Here is a 25084-nt window from a genome sequence, read left to right on the forward strand (position 1 = left end):
CTGGTGAAGCCCCTAAAAACATGCTCTCATAGTGATTTAAGGTGGGATGGAGCAAAAAAAAAGTGACCTCCTCCTCCAGGTCCCTAAAAATATGCTCTCACAAGGAAGCCATTTTGCCAAATGATTTATCAAAACCGCTTCAGCTCCACTGGTGGAGCTGTTTGTGAAGCTGAAGCAAAAAAAAATGACTTCACTAGTGAAGTGAAGCTCTGTCAAACGGGGCCTAAAAAGATGGTGCGTTTGGAAGTGCGTGTAATAAGAGACGTGTGGGTTTTGACTGGGCTTCGTCCCAGTTTTTTATTTTCAGTAATTTTTGGAAGTGCGTGTAATAAGAGACGTGTGGGTTTTGACTGGGCTCCGTCCCAGTTTTTCATTTTCAGTAATTTTACGCCTCACTCGAGTGTTAGAACACTCGATTTCTCTTCTTCTCCGTCTCCTGCACTTGCTTCTCCATTTTCGGTGGGCTTAGAAGAATTTTTTTGGGAGGCAGACACGCCAGACGATGGGCGTGGGAGAGACGGCGGTGAGGCAGTGGTGGCAGTGACATCATCGGAGCGGGCGGCGGAGGAGGGAGGGGAAGGAGGAGGTCGCTGCGGATGTGGTGGCCGATGGGCGACGGCAGCGTGTCAGAGGAGGAAGAAAATGTGAAGGAAAGAAATCGAGTGTTCTGGGTACCAGAAACACTCGAGTGATGCGTAGACAAACTTTTTTTTTCTCGCTGACGGCTCATGATCGGAGATGCAATTAGCGTTGTACCAAGTAGCATGAAATATGCAAGCCAAGTGGGTTGTTCTATGATTCTATCAGGTCGCATGTCATATAGATTTTACATGGCATCTACCTTGAGAAAAAGACTCTCATGTCAGCATTATATCAAGAGGAGCGAAGAAGGAAGAACTAAGATTAACCACAATGTGAATCGGAATTGATGTTGAAATAAGAAAAAGTGACTTTGGGCATAGGATAGTGCCATTGTGTGAAGCGATGTTGAGTTCAAATTCAAAAAAGCCAGCATTGGGTGATCTACTTGCATCGATGTAGAGGAAGTAAACAATTGTCTCTCAGCCGGCGTAGATGTTTTCTCACGCATGGGAAATGAAGATGATGGTCTAATGCTGGTCTCTATAGGCACATGCATGTCGATGGTGAACATTGTGATGTTGGGTGCTTAAGTACTGTTCGCTGATTTGTTGTGGGAGACAAATATTATTCGTTCGCTGAAATAGTATGACTCATAAGACAAACGAACATGGCCTATATTGTGGGTAGTCTAAGAAGGAACCTCTAATTCCACTTGAGATTTGATAGGTGCTAGCGCACCGCTAGGTCTCAATATTTTCCATATTAAGGTTAGTGATTTTATATTTACATGTGTTGCCGAAGCAAGGGTTCTCGTGGGAAGCCAGGAAGGCTATTGGCTAGTAGTAAAAGCGAGTTATTGCAACAGGGCAAGATGGTGAGGTGACGAGTGGATTGACCACCATAGTGGTGGGAGACTAGGCAGTGGGAGTGTCGATAATAGGCGTCGAGGGCATGCTTTGTTAGATGCCCTAGATTACTTACCTGATAAAAAGTGGTTACTTAGGAATTTTCTAGAAACTTGATGAGTTTCGCCTCGACATGCAAATCTTAAGAAACTCTATTTGGTTGGACGTGCGTGCCTGAAAACATTAATAAGTTAATATGATGTATGATTAACATGTATAACTAGATGAATTCCCAATGCCTTGGGACATACATGTTGAAGTTGATACAAATTCTTCTCAAGAAGTGCATGCATGCTGTAATATAGAAGTTACATTGTTGGGATATCTCAAAACTAAATTTTAATTTGGATACGAAGTTAATAGTGTAGCCATGATGAAGCTAGAATCGAAAACTCAGACATTTGAGAATTCAATCATTATCTGGTAAAACTAAAAACATACCATCAGTGACATTTGAACTGAAATATGAAAATTTCATCAATGATAATTAGTTTACATCTAGATGAACTTGAAGGCGTCGACCAGTATAAAACGTAAAGAAAGAAATCAAAACTTAAAAGTTAACTGATACGATAAACAGAACATCTCACTGCATATCGCTGCAGTAAAAAAAAATCAATGGTATGTCCTAAAAATAATTATTATTTGTCAAGGTCATATAGTCATATGCAAAATGTAGACTTAAAAAAAGCAGGGTATAACAGAGCTCATGAGAGAAAAAGGGGCTTTGAAAAGCACACTATGAAAGAAAATTTTCTAGACAGACCAAAAGAACAGCATACCTGCATACAAGGATATAGAACGCGTTGTGATGGCTTGAGCTCCCGATTGTAACAGCATGGAGTTATTGATGTTTTTTTTTTGCTTTATAGATAGAGGCTTGGACTGTGGTCATAGTTTATGGATCGCTCTCGCCTTCTTCTCTCTCTCCTGCTCTATCGATTAAACCGTGGAGTTTCCCACTGACAATTTTTTGAAGATTCATGGAGTCGATCGGCTGTTACTACAAGGAGACATTGTTTTTCCTGCAAAGAGAGATATATGGTGAGGTAGAGGAAGAGGAAGAGAAATCGCAATCTGTTTCGAGAAATATGGAGTCGATGGACGAACAGAATAACGGAATGCGGATGAGCATGCCAAGCAGCAGCGCCTGTTCGGCTGCACGAAAATTGAAGGGGGTGCGCATGCAGCTATTCTTACCTTAACGAATAGTAGAATTTCGGGCGGAGCACATAGTAATAATGACTCTAATAATCTGACGTTCAATTAGCTACACAGGCAGTTGAAACGTTGAATCCCTAAAAAGTACGCCTGATCAATTAGCTACAATTAGGGACTGTTTAACACGGCTCTGGTCCCAAAAGCAGGTTCAGCAGAAAAGCTAAAGAAATATTAGGAAGAACTATTTTTTTATGCATGCAAAAGGAGCCAGGGCTGTTTTTTTTTTTCTTTTTAAAGAAGCAGCCGGAGCTGCAATTTGTGGCTCCGATTCAAGAGCACTTGGGGCAGACTCAGGAGCCGCGCCAAATAGGCACTTATAATTCTGCCAAAGCACCAAAGTTCAAGAGAACACAAAGTTGCCGAACAATGTAAACAAAACTCATGCTAGGAGCATTTACAGTGTAAGTACGACGCGAGTAAAATACAACACATATACAGATATATATACTCTGGGAGGTTACTCCAAACAGCCGATAACGTCGCAAAAAACAGCAGGACCGTTCCAAAAGTACAGACAATTTTTTTTACAAGGAAATGAAGACTAATCATAACCTTTACATGACCGAAAATTGTCATGCAGGTATACAATTACCTCTCAGTGGGTAACTGATTACAGTCACCTCATCTAAATGGATCTGCTAGTGTCACCTAACAACAGATTATACACCCTGTTCTAAGACTGTCAAGCTAAAACTTCAGCTTTGATTTTGCCGTGCAATTTCCAATGGACGAAAAATAAAAGTACTCCCTCCATCCCAAATTGTAAGTCATTCCAAGAATCTTGGAGAGTCAAAGTTTTTCAAGTTTGACCAAATTTATATAACAAAATAATAATATTTATCATACCAAGTAAGTATCATTAGATTCTTCATTAGTTAAATTTTCATATTATACCTATTTGATGTCATCAATCTTTGTGTTTCTCTCTATAATTTTAGTCAAACTTAAAAAAGTTTGACTCTCCAAGATTCTTGGAATGACTTACAATTTGGGATGGAGGGAGTACAAAGGAAAACGAGAAGAAAGTGCCATCCATTCATTTGCTTCAGTATGAAAAGGGTACATTGAGGCCGAGTTTCTTCTAGTGTAACAAAACGGTGGTTCTTATGTATGTTTGTGATAGACTAGATGCCCTACCAGAGTTGCTGCGAAGGTTGTAGGGATGGAAGAGTGGCGGGTGAGGCTTAGGACAGCGGCGTCGGGTTGGCGCCGTGGTGATCACAGCGCAAGGAAGAAGAGAAGGTGTGGCTAGGGCTCCCAAGAGAAGCCGACAACAATTAGGTTGCTTCTGCTTAATTCCAATCTCAATTGTTTACAGAGTCTTTATCCTCTCTAGGATCCTATAATTAAGAAATAAATACCATAAATAGCTAATAACACTAATATGGGCTGTTAGCCCCTAAAGCCGGCGTCGTCCTCTAGCCAATAATGGGCCTGTGCCTATTATAGTAGACGCTAGTCATAACATCTCTCCCCGCCTGCGCAAACAGCTCGTCCTCGAGCTAAAAGTCAGGTAGAGGCCTTTGAAGTCGTCGAGGAGCTCCTAGGTGGCTTCGTCATTGGGCATTCCACGCCATTGGATCAGGACGTGCCACGTGCCCCGCTGGAGTTGAGCTTGGAGGGCGCGCTCAGGAGCAGGAAGGAGCTGACCATCCAGCAGCGGTGGTAGCGCAGCAGGCGTTGCCGGAGGATCCCCCTTGTGCGGCTTGAGCAAGCCCACATGGAAGATGTCATGCAGTCGAGCGCCAGTCGAAAGCTGCAGCCGGTAGGCAACCCTGCCAATGCGCTCCAGCACTTGGAAAGGCCCGGCATAGCGAGGCCCAAGCTTCCCTTTTGCCTTGGGCTCCAAAGACTACGTGATCCGATGAAGCAGGCGCAACCAAACCCAATCGCCCACAGCGAACTCCATGTCGCGGTGGCCGGCGTCGTAGTACTTCTTAGATAGCTGCTGCGCCTGAAGGAGGCACTACCGGACCTCAGCCAACACCTCATCTCGGCTGCGGAGTAAGGCGTCGGCCGTGTCGGTCCGCGCCGACCCTGTCTAGTATGGTAGAATCGGCGGGGGCGGCCGGCCGTAGACCACAACGAATGGAGTGGCACGCAGGGCGGTATGAAAGGAGGTGTTGTAGCAATACTCCGCCCAAGGCAACCAGTCCACCCACGCTCTCAGCTGATCACCGGTAACACAACGTAAATACATCGCAATCACCTTGTTGACCACCTCCGACTGGCCATCCGTCTGAGGGTGGAAGGCCATGCTCATGCGCAAGGTGACGCCTGTCATCTTGAAGAGGTCACGCCACACGTGACCGGTGACACACGGGGCCCTGTCGCTGACGATGGAAGAAGGGAACCCATGCAGTCGAACGATGCCATCGAAGAAAGCACGAGCGACGGAGGCGGCGGTGTAGGGGTGACCAAGGGCGATGAAATGCGCATACTTGGAGAAGCGGTCGACCACCATGAGAATGATGGATTTGCCGCTGACCTTGGGCAGCCCCTCGATGAAGTCCATGGAGATATCCGCCCACACCTGGGACGATACTTCGAGGGGCTGCAGCAGGCCGACGGGTTATAGTGACTCCGTCTTGTTCTGCTGACACGTGCTGCGCGCCCACACCCAATCCTGGACAAGGGCGCGGTCTCCCGGAATGTAGAAGTCGGCGCGCAAGCGGTACAGAGTCTTCTGGACCCCCTCATGGCCCGCCGAATGAGCCAAGAGGACTTGGTGGCGCAGGTCGTCATGGTCCGGAACGAAGATGCGGGACCCATGGAGAAGGAGACCGTCGTCGAAGTGCCACAGTGCCGGCAACTCACCAGCTTGCAAGCGCTGGAGGAGCTGCTGGGCGTCCACAACTGCTATTGTAGCCCTACGAATGTCATCAAAGAGGGCGAACGTCGGCCCGGAGAGGGCATGAGCAGCAGGGATAGCAGCTGGACCCTCCTCCATGCCGTGGCGGGACAACGCATCTGCCACGATGCTCAGGCGAACAAGGCGATACTCCACAGCAAAATCAAAGCCAAACAACTTGCTGATCCACTGGTGTTGAGGCACAGTTGAGAGGCGTTGGTCCAGCAGGAACTTGAGGCTATAGCGATCTGTATGAACAAGAAAATGACGCCCCATAGGTATGGTCATGAGTGACGTACAGCCTGAACCAGCCCAATCAGCTCGTGTTCGTAGGTGGCGAGCTTGAGATGGCAAGCAGCGAAGGGCCGACTGAAGAAAGCGAGGGGTCCGACGTCTTGGTGGAGAACAGCGCCGAACCCCGCGCCTGACGCGTCGCAGTCCACCACGAACTGCTTGTCGAAGTCGAGCATTTGGAGAACGGGTCCCATGGACAGGGCACCCTTGAGCGCCTGAAACACCGCGTCCGCCTCATCGTCCCAGGCGAATGCATCCTTCCGCAGGAGGAGCGTCAGTGGCGCAGCGATGAGGCCGAAGTCGCGGATGAACTTCCTGTAGTAGCCGGTGAGGCCCAAGAAGCCCCGCAGCCCACGGGCGGAGCGAGGGGCCGACCACGAGGCAACTGCAGCCACCTTGTCGGCGTCCATAGTGACGCCGCTTGCTGATATCACGTGGCCCAGGTAGGCCACCGGCGACGCCCCAAAAGAACACTTGGAACGCTTGAGGTGGAGTTGGTGCACCTAAAGTGCGTTGAGGACGGTGCTGAGGTGCTGCAGGTGTTCGGCCCAGGAGGCGCTATATATGAGTCTGCCGTCGAAGAACACAAGCACGAACCTACGCAAAAAGGGGCGGAGCACGTCGTTCATCAAAGCCTGAAAAGTCGCCGGTGCGTTTGAAAGGCCGAACGACATGACCAGGAACTCAAAATGGCCATGATGAGTGCGGAATGCCGTCTTGGCGATGTCGTCGGGGTGCATCCGCACTTGATGGTAGCCCGAGCGCAAATCGAGCTTGGTGAAGAAGCGAGCCCCGTGAAGCTCGTCGAGAAGCTCATCGACGACCGGAATCGGGAATTTGTCCTTGGACGTCTTAGCATGAGGACCCGGTAGTCGATGCAAAAGCGCCAGGAGTTGTCCGCCTTGCGCACCAGCAGCACGGGGGCGAAGAACGGGGACGTGCTCGACCGGATGATGCCTTGGGCGAGTGTAGCAGCGCACTGACGCTCCAACTCGTCCTTCTGCAGCTGGGGGGTAGCGATAGGGGCGAATGGCGACCAGAGCTGTACCCGACAGCAGGTGGATGCGGTGATCATACGGCCGCATCGGAGGGAGCCCCTGTGGCTCGATGAAGACCGGCTCAAACTGCTCCAGGAGCCGGTCCAGTAGTGGCTGGGAGGGGGTAGCAGCGATCGCCCGAGCTGCCGGTTCCCGGATGTCGTCGCAGGGGGACCCCAGGCTCTTCCATAGAATGCGACGGGCACCCCGTGTGAAAGCCATGCACAAATCCTCGAAATCCCAGAGGATAGGACCCAAGGTACGTAGGAACTCAACGCCAAGAATAAGATCAAAACCACCCAGGCTGATGCCATAGCAACTGATGGTGAACTCCTCTGTACCAATGGCCAGGGCCACATCTCGGGCGACGCCTTCGCAAGGCACACGATCGCCGTTGGCCACCAGCACCCGCATGGTAGGGTGTGGTGATGTAGAGAGGTGTAGATGGCGCAGGAGATCAACTTCGATGAAGTTGTGCGTCGAGCCGGAGTCGAGGAGCGCCATAAGGCGATGGCCATGTACGGAGACTAGAAGGAGCATAGCATTCTCGGTCCGGATGTCGGCAATGGCGTAGAGGGACACTTGAGGTTGGGTTGCAGGTTCCTGGCCCGCTACTGGTGCAGGCGCAAGCACCGCAGCCTCCTCTGGAAAAGCAGCCACAACGTCCACCTCCGCTGGGATGATCGTCGAGGTAATCCGCCGCTTCGAGGTAGAATAGGCGTTGGCACACATGACCGCTCACGTAGAGCTCATCACAATTGTAGCAGAGACCTTGGCGGTGGCGCTCCAGTTGCTCTGCTAGGGACAGCCGGCGGAAAGGACGAGTAGGGCTACAGCGCCCGCTGTTGCTTGAGTTGTGGTCGCCCCCTGGGCTGCTGGTACCGCTGCAGCAGTCCATGGCGGCGCTAGGATGCCCGGGCGCTAAGGAGGCTGGGCGCCACGTTGAGCAGTGGCCGACGTCGTGGCAGCGGCGCGGTGCTCAAAGGCCCTGGTAGCCAACATCGTGGTCGCCGGAAACGTTGCTATCGTATACACCGGCCCTACCGTCGGGGACAGGGCATAAGATGGGATCGGCGACAGGGAGGGCGGCATCCACAGTAGATGGACGGGCACGCCGGTTGCACTAGACTAGGGGCTCCTAGCAGGGAACACCGACGGCAGGGAGGCCATGGCCAATTGCGGCGACGTCGACGACGGTGGTGGGCGCGGTGGGGAGTTTTGCAGCTGCTGCGAGGCGAGGTAGGACTGCATCGCGGCCATGGAACGGGTCAGCTCGTGGATGCCCGCGGTCATCTGCTCCATCGACATTGTAAAGGACGGAGTGGGCGCCGAAGCGGATGGCAGCAGCTATGCAGCAGTGGTGATTGGCGGCGGCGGCGATGGGCTGGTGGAGGTGGAAAGAGGGCCTGACATCGCTAATACCAGATTGATAGGACTAGATGTCCTACCGGAGTTGCTGTGAAAGTTGTATGGATGGAAGAGTGGTAGGCGAGGCTTAGGACAACGGCAGCAAGTTGGCGCCATGGTGATCACGGCGCAAGGAAGAAGAGAAGGTGCGGCTAGGGCTCCCAAGGGAAGCCAGCAACAATTAGGTTGCTTCTGCTTAATTCCAATCTCAATTGTTTACATAGTCTTTATCCTCTCTAGGATACTATAATTAAGGAATAAATACTATAAATAGCTAATAACACTAATATGGGCTGTTAGCCCCTAAAGCTGGCATCCTCCTCTAGCCACTAATGGGCCTACGCCTATTACAGTAGACGCCGGTCATAACAGTTTGTGTGTGCTGAAGTCCGTCGTCTTTAGAAAACAGGAAGTCTTGGGGTCTTTCATGGCTACAAATCGTGGAAGAGACGCCTGATTTGCTCAACACTGGCAGGCATTAGTGTGACAGGGCACCTTTTATGCTGGAGCACAAGACAATGTCACATAAGTTGGTGATGGAGAGAAAATTTGGCTTTGACATACTAGATCTGTAGAACACCCACCTGAGAGACAGATTTGAATATGCAGCTGTAGCAAAAAACAAAACCAGAAACAGAAAGGACAGAGGGGTTAGTGCGCTTCTGGCAGCACAGGGGGCAGAGCGTCCTGTCAGGTGGCAAGGGAATCCCGTCTTTGGCAACCTAATAAAATGGCACAGATCCACATACGATTATGATCATGAACAACTAAAAGATTTCATTGTTTTATAATTTAACACCAAATGTGGGGACTTATACAGAAAACATAATCACAGCTTTATTCTGTGACAAACGAATGGTTGTAGCTCTTTGCTGGCATGAGTAATCATGAGATGTACCTTCGGAGTTGGAGGAGGAGGGGGTGGCGGATATACAGTTGGAGCTGACATTCTTTCTTCAGCAGATTGATACCACCACTCCATCATCTAGATAAGGTTACCAGAAAGAGAACACTGAGTACAGTTGTGTAGTTGAATCGTGGTTCACATTACATGACATCTACCACAGGCATAGAGCTAATAGTTTTAAGTTCACATTACAGCTAAAAGTTCACATTACATGGCGAAAGTTTTGCAAATATCAGCAAGTGAGGACTTTCATTTCTTAGTTATGCAAAATTCAAAGAGTTAAGAGGATGCCTTCTAGAATAATTGATCACATTTCAAATCAAGTATTCAATAACTGTTAACCATCCAAACTCAGAAGTCTGCCTGTAAGAAGATATAAAGTGAGGGAAACATTAAAAGATCCTAGATTCTCTCTGATAGTAAATTGTAGAACAGACCTTGAAAAAGAAGACTGCAGCAATTAAACCGGTTTGGGCATAATCTAGAGTTGTGTACACACAACTAAGGAACACTCGTTGCACAGCCTGCAGACGCCATACAAAATGGTTCTTGTCATGAGTTAGGACTCAAGAATTCATAATTGAAACAAGTAAGCTACTGTCCTCTCCTACCTTGAACCATGGAGGACCACGAAGTCTCTCAAGTTCACGATTTCTAATCCTTGATATCCTAGAAGATGATTCCATCTAGTTATTCAGAGGAAGCAAGAAAAGACACATCAGGCACTGTATCGTATAAAAAGAAGACATTGGTAAAATAATGTAATAATAAGATTCTAAATATATGTCTGCATAAACAATAACAAATATACCAGTAAGAATAAAATAGGGAGTATACCAGCTCTTGTCCAGTAGCACGACAAACATGAAGCCCAAGCACATGCAGTGCTGGACTATAAAAGCCAGTAGCATCCAACAGATACAAGAGCTGGTATGCAAACGAGAGACCTGCAAACAATATAGGACGTCATAGGTGAAACTTATACTACCCACTAACCACCCAATGATACAAATAAGCTGGCAGTGCATAATTCTTTTGATTTTACATGAAACGCAAATCAAATTGAATTACACTGAACAAACAGACCAAAAACACCATCACTGGAAACTAAAATGATAAAGAGTCAAGAAAGGATAATACAAAGATAACAAGAACATTAGAGTTGACTCTGATTTTTTTTACTGGTGCTTAATAACATCAACTCCCTGAAGTCAATAAAGACAGAATCAACTCCCTGAAGCAAATAAATTCAGGAAGTAGCAGACAAACCTTCATTAGTTGCATGAATCCATGGATAGCAAACACCTATAAGTGACACAAAATTCTTTTTAAAACGTGTCAAATTTGACACTTCTCCAGTTGTAGGTTCAGTCTGTGCTTGAGAAGTCTGCTCCTGATCTAATACAAAGCCAGCTTCATCAAATCTAACATCATCCTGACCCCAAAGGGTTGCCTGCAACCTGGCTTCCCTTTCTTTGTTATATATAGACTGCAACTTTGACTTAAAATATGGCAAAACAACCTACAATAATATTGGCAGGAGTTAAGCGTAAAGAGAAGAAATATTCTGTCTCCAACAAGATCATTATATAACAAAAATTGGTACATATTTGCTTATATAAATACACATAGTCGTCTAATTATCTTAGACATGACTAAAGTTTTAGATGGCTGCATTTTGAGAATGGCATGATGCAAAAACATGGACTACTGAAATCAGAAATTAACAGTTCCATACAAAAAGATTAAACAACAATATATACTATAAATTTGGGATTCATAAGGTAAATTTTACTAAAGTGCATCTCCAATACATTTCCCCAAAGAAAGGGGTACGCTAAGGAGTAGGGTAGAATATGCCGGTAAGCAGCCATAAACTAACTATTAATAGTACAATGTACCATATTAGAAAGGATTAGAATATTATATATCGTTATACAGCAACTTGGTACCACAAGAAGCAATTGCAGCATATATATCACTACCAAATGCCAACAAACTAACAAAATTGAAGATTAATGAAATCAGTAATACAGTAACAGTATCAGAGCAACTAAGCAAAAGGCCTTTGTAATTTTCACTCCAGAACAGGTGACCTCAACTCAGAAAGTTGATCAGCGCTTCTGGAGGCATGAAGTAAGCGGATCATTCTAATCCAAATCTAGCTACAGGGCATTCTTGTGTGGCTCTATTACATTCGAGCATGACGGCGTTTGTGGAAATCTTGGGCCCTGGCCAAATGCAAAATATTTTTGTCGCTTGCTATTAGAAACAAATGTTGGACAGCAGATCGATTGGCACGTAGAGGGCTTCCTCATCCTGAGCAATGTGTGATGTGCGATCATGAGGAGAATGCCCAGCATATCTTAACTACTTGTGTCTTCTCTCGGCAGTTTTGGCACACTCCACTAGCACCTGTTGGTCTTGGGCATGTTACGCCCAGATGATCAGAACCAAGCTTTGCTGGAGAAGCAAGTCGTCGCATTAACAAAGCTAAGGAAGGGATTTAATAGCGCTGTGATTTTGGGGACCTAGACCTTATGGAATCATAAGAACAAATATGTTTTTGATAGCATCTCCCCCTCCCTACAGGTAGCACATCAATTCTTCGAGTTGAGACTTTTGGGGTCTTGCTGGAGCCAAAAAGCTCCAATAACAGGAACTAGGTCGTTATGAGGGATAGTTGTATAGTCTTTGTCGGTTTGTTATCCTAATTTACTTGGGATATCTTTTTCTTTTCAGTATTACAACCCCTCTGATCTTCTAGTGGAATTAGAGTGGTTGTTTGTAAGGGTGATTAAGGGACCTTTTTGCTTCTGCTGTCTTTAATATAAGATACGCAGCTCTCCTATGTGTTGAAGAAAAGCAAATAACACTGTCAAACAAATCAGCTTGTTTCTTTCTTTGCAGCGAGTGATGCTGTTAGTCTTGTACTACTTGTACTAGGTGGCCTAAGGGAGTTGGCTTTGCCTCTCCTTTGGTTTTCTCTTTTTTTTTCTCTACTTAATGAAATGACACGCAGTTCTCATGCGTAGTTTGGGGGGGGGGGGGGGGGGGGGGGGGGGGGGGGGAACAAGTCAGCTTGACTTTAACGAGCAATTCAAGATGCATACTGGAATAGAAATATCTTATGAGTCAAGATAACAAACATATGCTATTGACAAGTACTAAATCTAGTTCATATGCTATTGACAGTAACAGAATTGGTGATTAATTTATCAATTCATTCTTTTACACCACTAGCTAACTGCAAGAGCATAAGTATGTTTCCCCAAGGAAAGGAAAAAAAAACAAAGAAGACAGAAAACTACAGTACAAAGAAGCTGAGGGCATCCTACCAAAAAAACAACCGAAAGGATTTTCTGGCGCTTCCTTAGTGCAGAATCATAGACTTTGTCACTAGATTCTGTACCAGGACTTTTTCTCTTCACTGAAACCTTAACAGGTCTCCTCCTGAGACCATATAATGACTCTGAAAAGGAACCATCTGGAAGGAACAAAATCAGGACAGTTAAAATTAGGGATATCAAAGAACAAGCCATGTGCTGAGTCAAGCTTGTCTATTTGACAAGTTGCATGGGTAACAATTCACATATATAAGATTAAAGTAAGACCTAAGTTAACATAGCACTTCTAGGCTGTTTGATTCAGTGTTTGGTTTGCACAATAAGTTGGTTCAAGAAGGGGATCATTTCATTCCACTAACCACAGACTTGTATGGTTAGATAGTACTATTCCAATAACCTAATATGATATGTAGGATATGAGAGTATGAGACAGATAAGGATAAGAATGATGATTGACCCTATTGAAATATCACTATATTGATGCATGGAATTTCCTCAGTCACATTCGAGAAAGGTTCATTTCTTAGTAATCCGTATCCAAGGGGGCTTGCCAAAGAAAAAATAAGAAGAAAACTCAAGTTCTAATGCATTGTTCCATTCCTTTCCTGCATGCCCAGTTACGTTACAAGTGTCCTAAACAAGTCAAAAAAATTTATGCTGAAAGAGTCAATAATGAACCTGTTGTCCGTAGACTATGGGACTCAAGGACGCCCATTAACAAAGCAAAGAATTCGTCTTCATAATCTAAAACTTTGTGTAGTAATGGTCTTCTTAGCGCAAAAACCTGCAAATGGAAGAAGTTGTACATAACTGTATAAGGGGTCAAATGACATAGATGGGTGTTCGACAACAATAAATTCGGAGAAGAGAGAACATGATCTGATCACAAACCTATGCTGTTTTAGCCAAAACTACATAGCACTTGTTACTTCCTGAGAAAAAAGGCAACCCCTCCCCCCGCCTCCCAAAAACGACCATTAAAGTTTTGATGCTGCTGCACTGATATTTGTGCAATTAACAATAAAAAAGATTAACTAGATGCTGTAGAAAAGTTCCTTCATATAAACTGAAACATCTGGATAATTCATTATAGCTATAGCAAAAGGGTATCAGTTGGTTTAGCACTTCATAGACATAGACGTGGCTATCAGTTGGTTTAGCACTTATCAGGCAGCACGAAGGAAACGTAATAACATGTGCAGCAAAGAAACAAAAGTATATTAACTTGAGACTTAAGATATGTACAAACAAAGGATGCAATCAAATCATTATTACATCAAGAACCCTGAAAACATGCTCCAACATGTTTTGCACAAGGTGCTTTCCCAGAAGTTTAGGGGTGCGAATTGGTGGCCCTAAGGGTATCCACATATTCACCACCCTCTTTAGTTCAACAAATTGTATGTGGTTTCCAAAATGAGCCCTCTGGGAAACTAGTACAATTTGCACAACTGAAGAGACATGGTGGATGCCCTTAGGGTCACCAATTCACATCCCTACAGAAGTTCATATCTAATGTACCGCTACACATAAAGTACCATAGAATGTCAGTTGAACGTATGTTCACTTTCTGCCATAGAATGAAAGAAGTAGATGTCAAGTTCTATGTGGGTTTTTTCTTGCTACTACATGATGAACATCAAAATATCAGTGAATGTTGATGATCCCATATCACTAGTTCACTACTAGTCCACTCTGGGTCTCAAAGGTAGCTAAACAGAGATATTCAGCACTTGACGGCTCAGTTTTGCGTTACGAACTGGTAATGAAACGTCAAACCAGAAACAGTGCTTGAGCTATTTAATCGTCCTCAAGCTAGAGCATTTCAATGCGTTGCCCCGAAGCTGCACCATCCTACGAGCCATACCAAAGGGGGCACGCACGATTAAACAATCCCCCGAACCAGGCACACAACCTCGGCGATTCGATCGATCCAATCGGAGACGAGCAAGAGCAAGGGGAGGAGGAGGGCGGTTTTACCCCGAGCGAGTAGGTGAGGGCGGCGCGGAGGCTGGCGGGCAGCTGCTGCGCGGCTGACATCTCGAAGAAGGTGGGCCGCGCGCCCTGCCCTCCCACCTGGAACAGCATGGCGCCCCCGCCCCTGGCGTTGCGGGAGGTGGCTAGGGTTGGGCCCGGAGGCGGGGCCTAGAGCTTGGCTGGCCACGCTCGCCGGACCTGCGCCGGCGGGCAGCGTGGGCGCTGCTGCTGCCGCAGACGGGTGTGTTATCTGTTGGGAACAGTCAGTTTGGGTGTTGGTTCCCGCGTCCACGGCGGCGAGGGGAACTGGGCGAGCAAAGGCCGGGGGGGGGGGGGGGGGGGGGGGGGGGGGGGGGGGGGTTGGCGCAGAAGGGGAGGCGTGCTGACCGGAGATGACGGGCGATGGGTGTGGGAGGGACGAGACATCAGACGACAGACAACTAGATGCAAGACTGCAAGAGGAACAGCAACCTGATTTTTTTGTTTTTTTTTTGTTCTTTTTTTTAAAGTTTGTCACAAATACGCCCCCGGAGCTAGGCTTTTAAAATCTGCACCCTCAACTCAACGCCGCAGTAATTGGCGTCAACATTACACGTCTCGGCACGCCGAGCTTACTCGGCCACGTCGGCGTCGATGTAGACGTGGAGCTTGGCGCTGGGGTTATTGGCGTCGAGCTTGGCGCCAAGATCTATGACGCCGAGATGGTGTTTTAACCTGCTGCCCAACCTTTTTGGACAAGGCTTCTTCCTTTTCTTTTTCCTTCCTCTCGGGTTTTCTCTCTCCCCACTTCGTCCTACCTCACGAATCGGCATATTGGACCTTGGAAACTTTGATTTGATCCGTAGATCTTCGAGAGCAAGGTATCATCGCTCTCCTCCTAGTTTTTTTTCGCATCGATTCGGTATATATTAGTTAGATTTTTCAACATAAGAATCGTCGTTACTTAGGGCTTCATGCAATTTTTAATATTTGTATTATACAACCGTAGAATGCCAAGGCGTGGAAAAGCTAGCAAACCAAGGTAACCTCAGCGCATGTTGTTATATTATGGGTTCATTGTTGTGGATCAAATGGGAAACCCTAGGTTTAGGGTTTAATGTTAATTGCTTTCGGTTCTTAGAACGAAATTTGTTAAATTGTAGTTATGGCCAGATGACCGAAAATGCCTTCGACCCATTGCCTCTGCCTGGTGGTGTTCCAGTTTCCATGTACTTTTACGACGATCCTTGCAAGGTAGCCAAGTCCGATGAAGAGGACATGTATAGGCAGAGGTATTGGATGTGTTCCAATTTTGGCTTTGAGCCTACACTTTGTCAGCGCCGCATTAACAAGATGGTGATGAATTGATGTTGTGTAATAATTATTTTGTGTCATGAAATCTTACATGATTTTTTTGTTTGGTAACAATTGCATTTGTTGCAGACCCCTCCACCGCTCTATGATTTTAAGCAGTGGATCGACACTGAAATCAAGCCTGAAGATAAGGAATGGATGCAGAACTATTGCGGTAGGAGGCAGAGAACAAGGAGATGATGGAGAAGAGACGTAGAGAGGAGGCTGCAGAAAAGGAGCATAAGGAAGAGGAGGAAAGGAGGCGTGTTGCTGCATATAGGGAGGAGAGGGAGAAGAAGCTTAAGCGTGCACGCCGAGCGAAAGTAGCGATGGAGGAGAATCTTGATGCCCTGAGGAAGAGAAATTGGTCTCATTGCACTCAGTAGTCTTCATGACTTTCTAGTTCTATGGTTTATTCATGAACAATGTTGACTACTGTTGGACTTTTTATTATGTTGTCATGTAATGCACTTTAAGTATGGGCATACTTAGGCCAAGTACTGTGTTATTTAGTTTGTCGGTATGTACTTCTATAATTATTGTGTTGTTTAATATGTCATAGTATTGAACTTTTTATTATGTTGTTGTTTTCATTATCTGTGGTCATAATATTCAGTTTAATATTGCGGACGTAGTGAAATAAGATCACGTACTGCAAATAAAACCTAACGAAGTAGGGCATTATATAATTCAACACGCACAATACATGAAATGGCATATGAAAACATGTACCAAACTAGGGTACAAAGGTCCTAAACTAAACCTAACATGCCTTAGGTAATTAAAGAGAACAACAAGCACACAGAATGGTATGTGAGAACATGTACCAAACAAGGGTACATAGTTTCTTCGACTGAACCTAACATACCTTAGGTAATTAAACCAAACAACAAACACATGGATGTGCCATGTGAATAAGATAGGATCATCCTAGTAGTGTGGCCACATAGCAAATTGTGTTACACCTTCTCCACAGTAGCCTCTCATTGTTGGTGGTGGTGGTGATAGGGGTGATGACGGAGGCCCTTTATTCTTGTGATTAGGGCAGGTGCAATATGGATCATTGCAGAGTGCCTCCTATGAACCTGCACCATTGTTGTTGTCGTCGTCTTCGTCTTTCTTGTAACCACTGCTAACTTCCCTTTGTAGTTCAAAGATACGGTCATGCAGGTAGTAGATGTACTACTGATGCGGATAAATTGGTCGAAGATCGACCCACCTAGTGAGCCCATAGTTTTCTTCAGAGTCGGAAGACTATAATAAGTATGTCCTGTGAGTTGTAAGGGTATTCAAGAAACATATTTAACAAACGAAATGTAATAGTAATTACCCATGCTCGTGGGTATTTGAAGAAGCGACGACCTCCGTCGATCCCCTCAGTGAACATCTGCACTAAGCAGTCCTCACCATGCATGCATTTTGGCTAATCTTCTTTTCAATTTTCATATCCTCTGAGAGGGTACTATTTAGTGAAATCACTCTTGCTCTCGGGGGAAACTGATACACTGGTTCCTCAAAGAAATTAGGCCCAAGAGATCCCTCCCACACAATGGGAGTTTCCTTCATCCCCCATTTTCCCTCCCACTTCCGAAATCCTTTCCTCTAGATGACCCTCTAGGCATTCCTACTCCAACGAAACCAAATACTAGTTTGGTTTTGCTTTTGGTTAGCAATGCATCCTAAAACGCATATATATAGGCGGAGACAGGTTTGCTAACCGTTGTATTGTGTTGTAAATGCTCCTGGAAAATCTATTTAGAATCACTGAAAAGCCTACATAGAAGGATACTGTAGAGCCTAGATTCCATGAGTGAAAAGCCTATTAGAATTCATACTTCAATCACTATTTCGAAAGACACTGAAAAGCCTATTCGATGGTGACATGATAAATCACTATAAATGCTAGATGGTATAGGTGTACTGCACAAATGTACTTTAGGCAGAAAATTTTGGTATAATTTCCCATATTTTTTGATGCAATACATACACAAATATGACATGAATATTTAACCTCAATACAACATATTCAAACATACAAATATATGCCACATTCATCTCAAACCATATACATGAGCATATTAATAGTCCACACAGTTCATAATAACATCTTACCACAAACTCTACCATAAACTCTCACTGCCTCCTAGTCTTATCATTACCCTTGTGACCAAGAGCGTCAGTGCCTGGAGTGTAAGGGTCAGGTGGACGACGTCGCCTAGTGCCTGGAGGCTGTGTAGGCTGAGTCGAGGGAGCGTCCTATAGCTGAGATGGTCCAAGCTCCTCGTGCCTCTAGTCCACCTCATCGTCCTCGTCCTCATACGCAATGCCTATGGACCCTATAGGCGTTTAGCTAGACGAACCTAAGCCTCCTCTACCTACGGAAGGAATGTGCACGTCTTGCATCATGGCTGTCCTGCAACCACAACGAGCAGCTGCATGGCCTCGCCGATGTGACAGTCTCTGTTGTACAAAATTATGTTAACTGAAAGAATTTAACGTATTAATATTATACTTGAAAGAATTTTTAGAATCTTACGTCTAGGAAGCTACGCGTGTCGTTGTCCCTGACTCTCAGACGAAAGCGCTCAATGTCTTTAACCGAGCATTTGAGGGTGTTGTCCTGCAACAAAGTTCTTAGTAAGATTGTATTGGTATGCAACTGAACATAGAAAATAAGGCAATTGACTTACCACTCTGTCCAAGATTGGTCCTACCTCCACCTGCCTTCCTACACGAGTAGTTTGGTCGTACGTTGTGTCTTCGTCATCAGAGGACTCAATGTTAGCGTAGTCATCTTCTGTCCATTGTAGCCTCAGCCTGCAACGTGTCGCACCTTGGTACTAAGCCTGGTAGCGCATGTACTCATAGTTCGTGTGTGGTTCATCGTTCTCGTCCACGTTGACGTCCAACAGCTCCCACTGTTCAATGTAGTAGTGGTGGTGCTTCTCCTAATAAAAAATCTTTCTGTTCTTTTAATGATCCAACTTGCACGTCATGTACGCCATCGTTAGTGAAGTTTTTATTCAAAGTAATACAAATTTGTGTAGAAAATTTCGGCAGAGTTTCCTTTATTTTTATGCAAACCAAACAAAAATATGACATGAATATATGCATTCCATACACGCACATTCATCTCAATCCATATACATGTGACCATATTAAAAGTGCACGTACGTCATCATTACTTCATCTTATATAGGAACTAATGGAAATGGACTATAATGGGATAATTGAAATAGCAGAACACTTACTTGTCTAAGTCAACGCCAGTCGAGAACGGAGCCATTGGCCAAAGCTGTCTCACTCCAAATTGGCGTGCAACTCTATCTGGCAGGTGGAACTCGATGGCATAGAAGTAGATTAGAGGGCACCTCATCCTGTACAAGTCATAGTCACACCCACACATGTTGCTCAACGAAAAAGGAAGTGCCCTCTCTCCATCGTACGACTCCCACGACACCTGCAACATGTTGAAACAAGTTGTTAGATGCTATACTAAACCATTTCAAACCAGCATGGAAAATAAATTTACTTACACTAGTGGCTGTGAGCGTGTCTAGCTCATTTGTGAACTCAATGTATGCCCGCTCTAACCTCACATGCAGAACTCTAACCTGATCCCAAAGCTACGCCCATGTCAGTTACCGACGTGGAGGCTGACCTGGGAACTAGTCATGACGAGCTAGAACCTCAAGATGGCTAACTAGTAGATGAGCCCACATCCACAACTAGAGTAGGTGCACGCATCCACCAAGTGAGGCTAAGGACAAAGTTCGATGCCACACCACGTAAAGCTGCCAGTAAAGAAAAGTCAACACTACAGAGCCCTAGCTGTACTGACCCGCCTGGTCCTAATTAGTGAGGCAGTGGACCCACATCCATGACGCAGTGTCCCCTGTTGCGTCAGGGAAGAGAATGCAGGAAAACAGGTTAGGATCCATGCCCTGCAGTAGTACCCAACTGTCTCGTCGTCTGCCTCCTCAGGGCACTGTGTAAACTCTTGCCAGAGCTAGGAGATTATAACTCTAGAAGTGTGAGCCCCTTGCTCACCAACCTCACGCCCAAGGAAGGCCTCTACTTGTGCTCTCCAACCTTCTGATGGCGTAGTCACTACGTTGCCGTGAATCCTTAGACCTAGCATCTTCTGACAGTCCTAGAGCGTGACTATCATCTCTCCAAAAAGCAAGTGAAAGTTGCGAGTCTTCGACCACCACCTACATTTTAGACAAAGCAAGATTACATGTCAGAAAGGCAAGCGCATGAACAAATGTGTACGAACAGAGGCAATGGTTGAAGATAATACCTGTCAACCAACGTAGTTAAGGCCGCTGAGTTGAACATGGACAACCCACGATGAACTTAAATAGAGATGACATCTAGGCCAGCTCTTTGTAGGAAAGGAGTATACCTATCATCGTACTGCATGTCCAAGAACCTTGTGGGTTCTAGGACAAAGGAGTGGAAGGTCCTGCATGGAATAAAATATAGTCTCCTGTTACTTCACGAACACATGTACGCTTACAAAAATTTGAACAAGATGTATAGATTATTACCTGCCTCTCTGTTATGAGACATCCTCGGTGGGTCTCCTCGTATGCTGGGTCGAGCAGGTGGAATTACGCCATCCTATAAAAAAGTTAATGAAATAGAAATTCAATATACAATGAAACATAAACTTAGAAATGTACATGTAATTGACACAATTAGAAGCATAAATTGAGACAGGCATAATTAATGGAATGAATACGATAGATATAAAATAATGAAAACAACCAATAGTCGCACCTCACTAATCTACCAATGGCAAGTGCGTGAATTATGGCCTAGTCTTCCGCACTTGCCACACTCGTACTGCTCGGGGTCAGTAAGAAATGGGGTTCCTCTCCCACGCCTTGTTCTTCCAGGTATCTGATCCATAACCATCCTGTGCCTCGTCCTTTTCTTGGATCCACGCTTGTTCCAACAGTAAGCTGGATCCGCTATGTACTTTGGCCCGTCATATGGAGGCCACTCTCTTGGGTCTCGGAAAGACACGAAGCAGGGGCTCCATGTGTGCACAAGCATGTCAAAACTAAACTCGTGAGGTATCCTGCTCTTGATATTAAAGTTGCGATGCCTAGCTGCTGCCACCAAATAAGAACATAAAAAGTGGTACTACCTTGGTTTACCATAAGTGCATGTGAAATATTGGAGGACTACTACATGCATCCTCGACTCTCGGACCTCGCCATCGGATGTTGTATCGCCCCTATGCTCGACCTGATAAGTCCCTATGGCATGGTCAAAACATGTAACCTCCTATAACATATCAAAGTTATCCTTCACACCATCCTTCCGGAGTAGATTCTCGGCAAGGTACCAAGTACACCAACGATGGTGCAAAAGTGCATACCCCTCTATCTGCTCTCGCACAACATTAAGTATGCCCTGGTGCCTATCAGATATGACGCCAACCTCCCTGTTAGGCCCAACCATATGTATCCGGACTAGCCTTAAGAACCATCCCTAACTGTCATTGTTCTCCTTCTCAACCAAAGTAAATGCCAAAGGAACCAACTTGTTGTTCGCGTCATAGGATATGGCTATAAGAAGTGTGCCCTGGTATTTGCCAATCAAGAACGTACCATCAATGGAGAAGACGGGACAACAGTGCCTAAAGGCCTCAACACACTGAGGGAAACACTAGAAAGCATGGAAGAATATCTGCCTCCCATCCTCCCATGCATTTGGTTTTGGGATATACTCATAATACATGCTTGAATTCACCTCTTTGATTACATTGAAAATTACTGGCAGTTGCTCATACCCATCCTCCCAGTCCCCATATATCATCTTCCACGCTCGCTGCTTAGTCCTCCAAGCTTTACCATAAGTTATCACATAACCTCCATACAACACCTCAACGATCCTGATAATTGTCCTAACCTTCAAGTTGGGTTCTCCCTGCAATATTCCCATCAACCACTTGGCAATGAGGGTAGATGTCAACTGATGATGCTTCAGTGTGAGCACACGGTCAGCACAATTGTGTGGCCCGACAACTTTTGTGATCTTCCACTTTTCAGTGACCTTTTGCTTCCTTGCACAAACCCTCCATGGGTAGCATTCCTTATCACATACAACTGTGTAACAGCGCTTCGCATATGAATGCAAGACCTTGTAAGGTCTCTTTTGTATCACTGTAAACGCCTACAACCACCTCTTCAATGCAGGGAGGTCCTTGAATACCCTACCCTTCTCAATTACTATGTTAGGGCTGGCCTCAAGAGCTTGTAGCAGCTCATCATCACGCCTTTCTACACATGCCTGATCAGAATGAGCAAGATCGCTGGACTCGTAAACTCTTGGATCATAATGACTGGAAAAGATACGCCTCAACATCTCAATGTCACTCTCTGTTAGCTCTCCAACGGGACAATTATCATCAGAATCAAGAGCCCTTGCCATCTCATATGGCTTCGAATCATTCATAATTTCAATACTATTGGAGCCATGGAATCCATCTCCACAGTGCACTTGCGTAGCAACAGGGGGCATATCCACATTGTCAGGAATGTCTCCTGCAACATAAGTAGAAAAATGAGGAAAGAATGAGAAAAATGGATGTAAGGAAGGGGTAAGCTCCCAATAAATATGCAGATAAGACACTTACTCAGATGATTCTGTATCAAAGGGATCTTTTGAGGAGGATCTGCCACAACATCATGAGTCTGACAAGCATCTCCAACTAGCTCATTGGAGGCAGATTAAGCATCGAGAACCATAGGTGCAACCTCCACATCCATATCAGGTTCTAGGACGGGAGGGTCAAAGTGTGCCTACTGACCCATTGGTGGGGAAAACCCATGAGGGATGGGATCAACTAACACCCAACACACAACCATGTCCAAAATTTGGAACTGGCTCTTCATAGTCGAACTCACATAGTTCTCCCACTGATCTGCACTCCTAATTGGGATCATCTTCCTAAAGATGTTGGAAGGGGAACCTAGGTGAAGTACACCCTCAACTACGATGCCATCATCATCATGGCAATGTAGCTCCTCCCGAGCCCTTGTAACCAACTCACTAAATGAAAGCTTCTCATTGAATAACGCAGGCACGCTTTGCATGTCAACAAACTCAACATATCTATAGCGATCTCTTTCCACGGTGCCTCCATGATATATGCTCACTAGGTTGTCCATCTAATTTATACACATAACGAAGCACATTTCCTTTAGTCCAATATAAATGAAACATACTAAGTACAAGGTCTCTAGTACGTAATAACTAACTAAATAGATACTATCAATTCACTGCTAACTACTAAATACTACTAACTAACTATGTCAAGTAACTATCTAACTATGTAACTAACTATATAAGTATTTAACTATCTTACTAACTATATAACTATGTAACTAACTATATATCTAACTATGTAAAGTATCCATCAATCAACCTATCAATCAAAATATCTTCGTACCTATCTAAATCACTACCACACTAACTAACTAATAACCATTGTTAAATAAGAACAAAATTAAAAAACTAATGTACCTTGAGTGCAAGGGAGACACAACCGGTCGACAGGAGGCAGGGACGGCCGATGGGGAAGCTGCCGTGCGCCCACGCATGCTCGCGGCTAGCAATCGGAGCGGCCAAGTGGGTGGGGGCAGGTGGCCACAGGAGGCCTGCAACCGGCACCCCGCTGCTGCTATGGAGCGGGCAAGGGAGGGTGGCGCAGCAGGGGCTGACGCGGTCGTGGTCGTCCAGGTTCGACGACGGGGAGGGCGGCGCAGTAGTCGTGGGTACGCGTGGCGTGGCTCGGCACGCGGGGCGGCGATGGGCCTGGCTAGGTGCTCCTGGCCAGCACGGCTCGGCACAACATGTGGGGCTCCGCGGCCTAGGGCGCGTGCGGGGACGTGCGGGGCGGGGCGTGGCGCGGCTACCGACGCAAAGCGGCATGGTGCGCGGGGATGGGAGGGGTTGGGCGCGGTCGGACGGCGTGTGGCTGGCCGCGGTGCCAGTGCTCGGGGCAGTGCAGCACGACGAGGAGCAGTGCCGGGCGGTGTCGGGCGGGCAATAGAGAGAGGGGTGAGAGAGAATGACAGAGGAACAGAGGATAGGAAGGAAGAGAGAAAGAAAACGGACCCACCTGTAAAGGCAGAATCGGCGCCAAGATTTACGGCACCAAAATCTGTGGCACCGTGCTACCTGCTAGGTCACCTCCATGTTTGTGTCGACGCCTACGTGGTCCCGAAACCTAGGCGCAAAATATGCTGGCGCCGAGACATGTTAGCTCGGCACCAATTTCCCTAGCGCCGAGCTAAGGGTCTAGATTTTGAAACCATACCTTCAGAGACATATTTGTGACAAACTTTTAAAAAAGGGCAAAAAAAAAAAAAAAGACAAAAAAATCAGGAACAACAACACACACGATACGACGGAACGGGCCCTCGCGCGTGAGGAGGCCTGCCTGCGGCCTGCTTACATGTGGCTCCGTCCGCAAAGTGTGGGCTGTATGCCTGTATGGCCCGAAAATGTCCTAGCCTGATCAGTTTTTGGCTCGGTTTTCACTTTTCATCATCAAGCGCCACAGCAAATAAAACGATCATCCATTAAAAACGATATATAAAGGATTATTTTAATATTAGCTCGCTCTGATTCAATTTATTATTAACTTTACTATCTGTGTTCATTTTTTATTTTGACTATTTTTTAAATAATATTTTTTTAATTTGATGAAACTAATTCAATGCCGTATATGTCAATATTTTTTTCGAGAAAAAAACATATTTCTGATTAATGAAATGCACCCCTTTGTTTAGAAAAAAGAGAAAAGTGAGAATGGAGAGGGCTCTGTGCGGTGAAGCTAGACATGATCAAAGCGTACAATAGAGTAGAGTGGGTGCTCCTGGAAAAGATTATAACTTAGTCTTTGATTAGAGATGGATAAAGTTGAGTATGGCTTGTGTGACCTCTTTTCGATATAATGTTCACTTTGATTCTAGGGAGACAAAAGTTTTCTCACCAACAAGGGGTCTGAGGCAAGGTGATCCACTGTCTCTATAGCTTTTCTTAATCATAGCAGAAGGTCTGTCGTGTATGATTATGGGGGCTGAGGAACAAAGAGAATTGGAGGGGGTCAAGGTGTGTAGGGATGTTCCCATAATATCACATCTTCTATTCACAGATGACCCCCCTTATTTTAATGCATGCGGATAACAAAATGATGACCG

At 45.7% G+C, this 25084-nt stretch overlaps 1 protein-coding gene across 2 annotated transcripts; it reads right to left on the reverse strand.

Annotated features, from left to right (window-relative positions):
- Positions 1–8444: 8444 nt before the first annotated feature.
- On the reverse strand, positions 8445–14858 carry LOC136538331 (peroxisome biogenesis protein 12-like). Of its 2 annotated transcripts, XM_066530312.1 has the most exons (11): positions 14532–14858; positions 13443–13550; positions 13230–13335; positions 12543–12691; positions 10474–10726; positions 10042–10151; positions 9816–9890; positions 9642–9728; positions 9196–9282; positions 8882–9019; positions 8445–8800 (listed from the first exon to the last, which is right to left on the reverse strand). In XM_066530312.1, the coding sequence occupies exons 3-11, from the start codon at positions 13264–13266 to the stop codon at positions 8729–8731; spliced, it is 1008 nt and encodes a 335-aa protein (XP_066386409.1). In that variant the 5' UTR covers positions 13267–13335; positions 13443–13550; positions 14532–14858; the 3' UTR covers positions 8445–8728. The 2 variants fall into 2 exon arrangements, with proteins under 2 accessions (XP_066386409.1, XP_066386408.1); XM_066530311.1 differs by lacking the exon at positions 13443–13550.
- Positions 14859–25084: the final 10226 nt, after the last annotated feature.

This window comes from Miscanthus floridulus, chromosome 2 (assembly GCF_019320115.1).
Source record: "Miscanthus floridulus cultivar M001 chromosome 2, ASM1932011v1, whole genome shotgun sequence".
In the NCBI taxonomy this organism is placed as follows: domain Eukaryota; kingdom Viridiplantae; phylum Streptophyta; class Magnoliopsida; order Poales; family Poaceae; genus Miscanthus; species Miscanthus floridulus.